The sequence below is a fragment of the Chinchilla lanigera genome, unplaced genomic scaffold, assembly GCF_000276665.1.
Source record: "Chinchilla lanigera isolate Chin_1 unplaced genomic scaffold, ChiLan1.0 scaffold00054, whole genome shotgun sequence".
In the NCBI taxonomy this organism is placed as follows: domain Eukaryota; kingdom Metazoa; phylum Chordata; class Mammalia; order Rodentia; family Chinchillidae; genus Chinchilla; species Chinchilla lanigera.
Window position 1 is genome coordinate 9,024,858 of NW_004955455.1, and position 6,351 is coordinate 9,031,208.

At 44.1% G+C, this 6,351-nt stretch overlaps 1 protein-coding gene across 3 annotated transcripts in view; it reads right to left on the bottom strand.

Moving 5' to 3' along the window:
- The window catches only part of Ube3b (ubiquitin protein ligase E3B), a 50,317-nt gene that overhangs the window by 42,565 nt on the left and 1,401 nt on the right, over positions 1-6,351 (bottom strand). For 2 of the 3 annotated variants that reach the window (XM_005396453.2, XM_005396454.2), the window contains exons 2-5: positions 3,630-3,811; positions 3,368-3,488; positions 1,514-1,573; positions 1,066-1,170 (exon numbers count right to left, since the gene is read on the bottom strand). In XM_005396453.2, coding sequence (XP_005396510.1) covers positions 1,066-1,170; positions 1,514-1,573; positions 3,368-3,488; positions 3,630-3,811 — 468 coding nt within the window. Of the gene's footprint in view, positions 1-1,065; positions 1,171-1,513; positions 1,574-3,367; positions 3,489-3,629; positions 3,847-6,351 lie in introns of all 3 variants that reach the window. The other variant, XM_013520336.1, reaches the window with a different exon arrangement.

Below are 6,351 nucleotides of genomic sequence, written 5' to 3' on the forward strand. Positions count from 1 at the left end.
TGAAGACCACTTCTCCACATCTCGATGCCTTACCTGACAGGCTGCCTGTGGCTTGCTACTGGCTCACAGCCTTGGGTGGGTTGTGACTAAGAGCCGTTCACGAGCACCCCAATAGCTGAGGATGGGGCGGAGTCTGGGGACACTTGCTCCAGTACTCAGGTCCAACCTGAGTCCTCGAAAAGCCTTTGTTCCTGAACTTCTCTCACTGTGTGCACAGCAGAAAGGCTGCTCTTTGTCTCTGCTCCCTCCTCCCTTTGCACAACAGGGGCAGGCACAGGGCCAGCCTGGGCCAGGAGCAGCAGCACTTTGCTCTCCCCGCTCTGACTGGTTTAGGGTTGAGCCCAGTGTCCCATTGGGCCTGTAAGAGTCCTCTCAAATTTATGGGTGCATAGGGGAGGCCTCCTTTTTTCTCCTTGGTCAAGATAGCAAAGATGTGAGGCCAGAACTGCTGACTGCCATGATTACAGCAGGAGACGCTGCAGGGCCTCTGAAAGGGAGCAGAGATAACAGAAAAGAGCTAGCAGAATCTACAAGTCCTAACTCTAGTCATCCCCAGCCGTCAAGTTTCAGAACATATTCTGTAATAAAATGTTCCTTCTTGGGGCTGGGGATTTGGCTCTGCGGCACAGCGCCTGCCTGGCAAGCGCAAGGTCGTGAGTCTGATTCCCGGTACCGGGTGTGTGTGTGGGGGGAGTTCCTTCTCAGTTTGTTTTCATTACTACCTTTGCTCATGTTGGGTTTCTGTACGTTACCTCTAATAAGAGGCCTGGGTAGCATAATAATATATATCAGAGTACTCATTACCTTGAAACAAGAAGGAAGACAGGGTTTCCTGGTGTTGAGACTATGGTAAGTGCAGTCAATGCTCAACATATTACACTCAAGTAGGGCTCACACTGATAACAGCATTTGTCTTGTTCTCTCCCGGAACAGTGGCTCCACAATAATTCTTTACTGGACCCTGAATGACATCGCTCTCCAAAGCTATCACCAATGAGGGAATGATGAAGGCTAAAAATATACACCAAAGGTTCCAGAGAATGAGATTGACAGACTTGTTTTTACCTTGAGCTGCTCAAGAAACTCACAGCAATACCACAGAATAGACTTGATCTGCTTAATCCACAGGAGAGTAAGATCCTTGGAAAGAGCCAGGGACACATACCACACCTATAAGCAGAGGAGGAGGAATGTGATGGCAGTTCTGGGGTCACAGTACACATGATCCCACTACTAGAACAGGACCTATGAGCTACTGCCAGTGCCAGATAAGGTGGTGAGGATGAATGGGTGAATTAGCAGGAAGCAGGACTTATTGTAACACAAAACCCAAAGATAAAAGAACTTGTAAGGGAATGTACTGTCCTTAGTAAGAGGCAAGAGCAGAACACAGTTTCTTGGACAGTGAAGACCAAGGCATTGTTTAAACTCTAAATGTTTTCCATCCACTCGTGACACGTATGTGTGGCCCCCAAGAGCCGGGGGGAGATTCTCCATCTCCTGAGCCTCTTACCTTAGGCTCATTCTCAGCATCCATGCTGCTCAGGATGCAACGACACAACTTCTCAAATCTCTGCAGAGGCAGAAAAGAGATCATAAACTTTCACAAAGTAACCAAAAATCCAGAAGATGGCCACACAAATTCAGGGCAGGCAATCTGCCATGTAATTCACCTATGTGATCATATTCAGTTCCTCCTTACAGATATGGACACTGAGGGTCAGAAGAGCTGGAGACAGGCCCTCAGATAACTGGCCCTAGGTTGGATGACCCCTACAGAAGGGCTTCAAAAGATGTATTTCACATAAAAACCCAGGATGGAAGTTTTTTTTTGTTGTTGTTGTTGTTGTTGTTATTGTTTTTGCAGTGAACCCAGGGCCTCAAACATAGCAGGAAAGCACTCTACCACTAAGTTGCATCCCCAGGACTGTGGTGCTTTTTGAAAACTGAAATTCCACCTGAAAAACTGGGCTTGGACTAGCAGCAGACTGGCAGCCGTTTCCTAACTGTGCTCTGCAGCCTGCCATTTTGTATGCATCATGAACACCGACTTCTGCCCCACAGCTGTCAGCTAAAGGTGGTTGTGTTAGCACTTTTATCCTACTGTGCAAAAAGGGAGAAGCAGAAACTGGAAAACAGGTTATACTCTGCTGTACTACTTTCAGCCTGCAGTTTCCTCCTAAAATAGGGATCACCTGCCTGAGCTTGTCTGTGCTTATCTACCCGACAGGGTAGTCAATGCCCATGCAATTCTCCCTGTCTGCCCGGTTAGGAGCTCCATAAGGGTAGAAACCTTGTGTCCTGTGTCCTGGTGGAGCCTTAGTGGCACCCTCAGTACTATTACAGATAACTATCTGCCTCTCTGGGACTGTATTTTCCAGGCCAATCATTCTTATCCTGAAGGTGGAAACTAGTGTTTTTGGTATGGATTGCCATGTGCAAAACAGAAACAAAACAAAATTCAAATTAGTTACCAACTTATACAAATTGGAACATTAAGCATTAAGCCCCAGGTCTCCAGTGTTTTGTTTTTATTTTGGCAGTACTGAGGATTGAACCCAGGGCCTCTGCAATGAACTACACCTCCAGCCCTTTTCTCATTTTTTACTTTTAGTTCTAAGAGAGAGTCGAAGTCACTAGGTTGTCCAGACTGTGTTCATACTTCTGATCCTCTACCCCAACCTCCCAGAATGCTAAGACTACAGACACACACCACTATACCTAGAATTTTGTCTCTTTAAAAAAAAAAAATCAGAGCCTAAGTCCAGCCTTGGAAGGAACCTAGCATGTGCTTCCCTGTGGATGACAGGAAACAAACCTCACCGCTCCCTTTGATGTTCTTACTACCACAGCCTGTCAGTTACTGTGTCTTCTGATTTGTATTTCCCACTATGCTGTCTTTCATATATGGTATCTTTGTTTTGTTAGGCAGTACTGGGGATTCAATCCCGAGTCTCTGCACTGACCTACATCCCAACCCTTCTTTATTTTGAGACAGAGTCTGAGTTGCACAGGCTTGGCTTGAACTTGCAATCCTCCTGCCTCAGCCTGCCACATGCTGGGGTTACAAGTATGTGCCACCATGCCTGGCTTCAAATATGGTGCCTTTCAGTTATATACCTAGGCTGCCTGGCTCCTGTATGCATCTGAGTCCAACTTGTGCTTGTAATAGTGTGAAAAGGTCTCCAGAGGCCATGGGCATCATCTCTGTAAAACAGGTGGTCCCAAGAAAACAAAAGGGGCAGGAGGCGGGGGTAAAATATCTACTTCAGAGAGCTGCTGCATGGACAAAATGAGTTAATATTTATAAAATGCTTATAAAAAGTCCTGACATATGGATTTAAATATGTTTGATATCATTATTTACCTCATTATCCTCTTTAATTCTGAATGAGAACAGTAGTTTCCTGGCAATCTTGAAGATACAAAGCGCACTTCTTTTACTGGACCCAGAGTCATCATCTTTTAAAAACTCGTCAATCTCTCTCCTAGGGAGGGAGAAGAGTAAAAACAAAGACATTTCAAATTAGGAGCTCACAGCATCTGGAGGCACTGTAAGGGAAAACTCACTCCTTTTTTTCTTAATTGGGAGCAAGAGAAAAATGTGCTGAGGAGTTCCTGGCACCCACCTGATGCTTCTATGCAGTTGACGCCGGCACAGGAAACTCCGGACATGTGCCTGAATCTCCACCGCTGCACGCTCCCGCTCCTTCTGAACTAGCCTTTCCTCTCGTGCCTGCCGGGTTCGGTCGATAAACCATGCTCTCGAAGTCTGAGATACAGTGAACATGTTTGCAAACTTGCACAAACTCTGCAAGGCAAATGGTGAGGAGCTGCTGCGGATGGCTGTATGAAAAACACACAGAAAAGGGCTCAAGCACAAAGGGTGGGCAGGGACTAGGGCAGTGGCACAGATATTCAGGACCCTCTAGCAGCTTCTAACGGGCTCTCAGCAACCCTGGCACAAGACAAATTCCTACTGGTTCCTTTCAGACAATATATCAAGATCAGGGATGCTATATCCTGTACTAAACGATTATATTTTAAGAGACTGAGCATACATAGTGCCTGGCATAAAGTACTGGAAAGCTCTGTGCAAATTTAATAAAGGAACAAAGCACGGATCAATCCTGCCATACAGCTCCAGTTCAAATCAGGTATCCTCTAAGTCAAAGATTCACAGACACAGTACTTGAATTTTCTGGAGACTACCATGTTTGGGAAGCTAACAATAAGCAGTAAACTATCTTGTGAAGGAAAGACTTGAAGAAAAAAAAAATCCAACATGATTATTTATTGTCACTATTACTTTAGTCATCCATTCACTCAACAAATGTTTATTGGTGCCTATGTTGTGCCCAGCCCAAAAAGTCTTTCTTTTTCTTTTCAAAGAGCCACTTTAATATTATGAAGGCACAAAGTATCCAGGTGCAGTGGCACACGCCTGTACTCCCAGTTACTTGGGAGGTTAGACAGAAAAGATTGGAAGCATCTGAGACCAGGCTGGGAAACCTGAGCCCCAGGTAGCAAGACCCCGCTTCAAAATAAAATTTTATAAAAGGGTGGGGTACTCAATGGGGAATAGTTACTTCACATGTATCAGGCCCTGAGTTCAATCCCTACTATGGGGAGGGAGATTTGGAGGGCAGGACTGAAATGAGCTTCAGAAATCCACTTCTGGATTGGTAACTTTCTTTACCAGGTTAAGTTACTGAACGTAGCACCTATGATGAGACATCATCCAGAATAAAAAGTCTGTGCTAGGCTCCTGCCACATGAACACATTTGGGGATTCTATGGCCCTTTCTCAACACTGATTCGCACTTGTCAAACACCAGGGCTGCCAATATGTGAGTCTGTCAACAGCAACTCCTGAAACAGTAAGAGCCTGCCTAACCACGGAGTGAGAAGGCTGGAGGAAGACAGGCAGCTGTTCTCTGAATCCTTTACTCTTTCTGCCCCAATCTAGAGATGTCACCTGACAACCTGCCCATGCAGCAGAAATGGTAGGCTAACCATTAGATCACCAGTGATACTGCACAGGACACACAGTTGAGGACAGTTTCTCATATCAAAGGAGCCTTTTGTTTCTGACAGAAGCAGAAGAAAAAGAATCCATATTTAGAGTTAAGTTTTACAGGTGTGGCATCGTGCATATTCCTCACTGAGTAGTCTAAGTAACAAATACAGTGGTAGAGGTAAAAAAAAAAAAACAAAAAAAAAACTTATGTCCTACTTAGTTAATGTCTCATCTAAATGTTAAGACTGTATCACCCCAGTCCTTGAAATGTAAAGGGAATAGGTTGAAAATAGTTCCAAAGAAGTTGCTGAATTAAAGCTTTACAGGCTCTGGGATGGCAAACAAAAATAACAGAGATGATGAAACATTAAAAAGCCACTGAAAATTTTGACATCTTTTAATGTTATGGAAAAATGTTTATACCCTTGATGGGAAAAAATGGCTGCCTGTGAACCATACAATCCCATTTATCTGATGGAAAAAAACATATGCAAATAGGTATCAAACTGGGCTGAAATATGCCAATGTGTCAAGACTCGTTAAGCATGATGGCCCTGGATCAATCCACAGCACTACACACAAAAAAGTGATTGTTTTGAGGCAGTGTAAGGTTATGGGAAATCTTTCTTGTTTCTACTTTCTAAATTTTCTAGAGTGCCAGGCGTGGTGGCGCATGCCTGTAATCCCAGCACTCGGGAAGCTGAGGCAGGAGGATCGTTGTGAGCTCAAGACCAGCTTGGGCTCCAAAGTGAGCTCAAGGCCAGTCTGAACTGCATAGCGAGACCCTGTCTCAAAAAGACAAAAATAAATAAATTTTTTAGAGAGCAAATGAACAGGGCCCAAACCATGAGCACAACATACGATCTCTCTATAACCTGTCCCTTATTGGTGGAGGGAGGGGAGTGGGAGTTACAGGGATCAGAGGGAGCTTCTTCTCAATGGAAAGACAGAAGGTTGCATGCAAACTGTGCCTAATTTCAAGTAAGCCTATCTCAAAACTTTTACCTCTCTCAGGGGACGTTGGAGAATAAGATCTCTCTTGAGATTGTCCTCATCTTGGCAACATTACACATTGGTTTCTGTTTATACAGTCTATGTAGTTTTTCTTATTTTTTCCTATATAACTCCTCCACTTGCATAATGTATACTATAGCTCATCAAATAAAATACATAATCAAATACCAAGTACTTATTTTGCTAAATGTTACAGAGAAGAAAAGACTGTAACAGAAAAGGAGTTGGACTGGAGTAACTGGTCCCTGTTTCTCTTTAGTTCTACCCCTCATTTTGCCAATTTATTCATATATATTTACATATACTTTTACATAAGT